This window comes from Morone saxatilis, unplaced genomic scaffold, assembly GCF_004916995.1.
Source record: "Morone saxatilis isolate NCDOM2014 unplaced genomic scaffold, NCSU_SB_2.0 Contig17, whole genome shotgun sequence".
In the NCBI taxonomy this organism is placed as follows: domain Eukaryota; kingdom Metazoa; phylum Chordata; class Actinopteri; family Moronidae; genus Morone; species Morone saxatilis.
This window is the reverse complement of record NW_023339729.1, coordinates 25,181,677-25,181,902: the sequence shown is the minus strand read 5'-3', so window position 1 is coordinate 25,181,902 and position 226 is coordinate 25,181,677. Positions and strand designations below refer to the sequence as shown.

The window sequence follows — 226 nt, the reverse complement described above, 5'->3', positions numbered from 1 at the left end:
AAATGAATCTGTCTGATTCTAAGGTAATGAAGTCATATCTGGCAGACTGACCTGTGGAGTTGAGTGGAGGCCGGCCGTGGTCTTTAGCCATGGCTGTCAGCACCAGCGTGGTGTCCTCTGTGACATCAGCAAGGTCAGAGGTCAAGGTCACATCCCCGGTCTCACTGTTTAAGGCCAAATATGGAGAACTTCCTGCAGAGAAACTGCAACAGAGAAAGAGAAAAAA

The 226-nt window shown here is 48.7% G+C and overlaps 1 protein-coding gene across 1 annotated transcript in view; it reads right to left on the bottom strand.

Annotated features, from left to right (window-relative positions):
• Positions 1-226, bottom strand: part of usp34 (ubiquitin specific peptidase 34) — a 52,842-nt gene that overhangs the window by 655 nt on the left and 51,961 nt on the right. Inside the window, 1 exon segment of the mRNA XM_035660118.1 lies at positions 52-203. Within this exon segment, the coding sequence (XP_035516011.1) occupies positions 52-203 (152 nt within the window).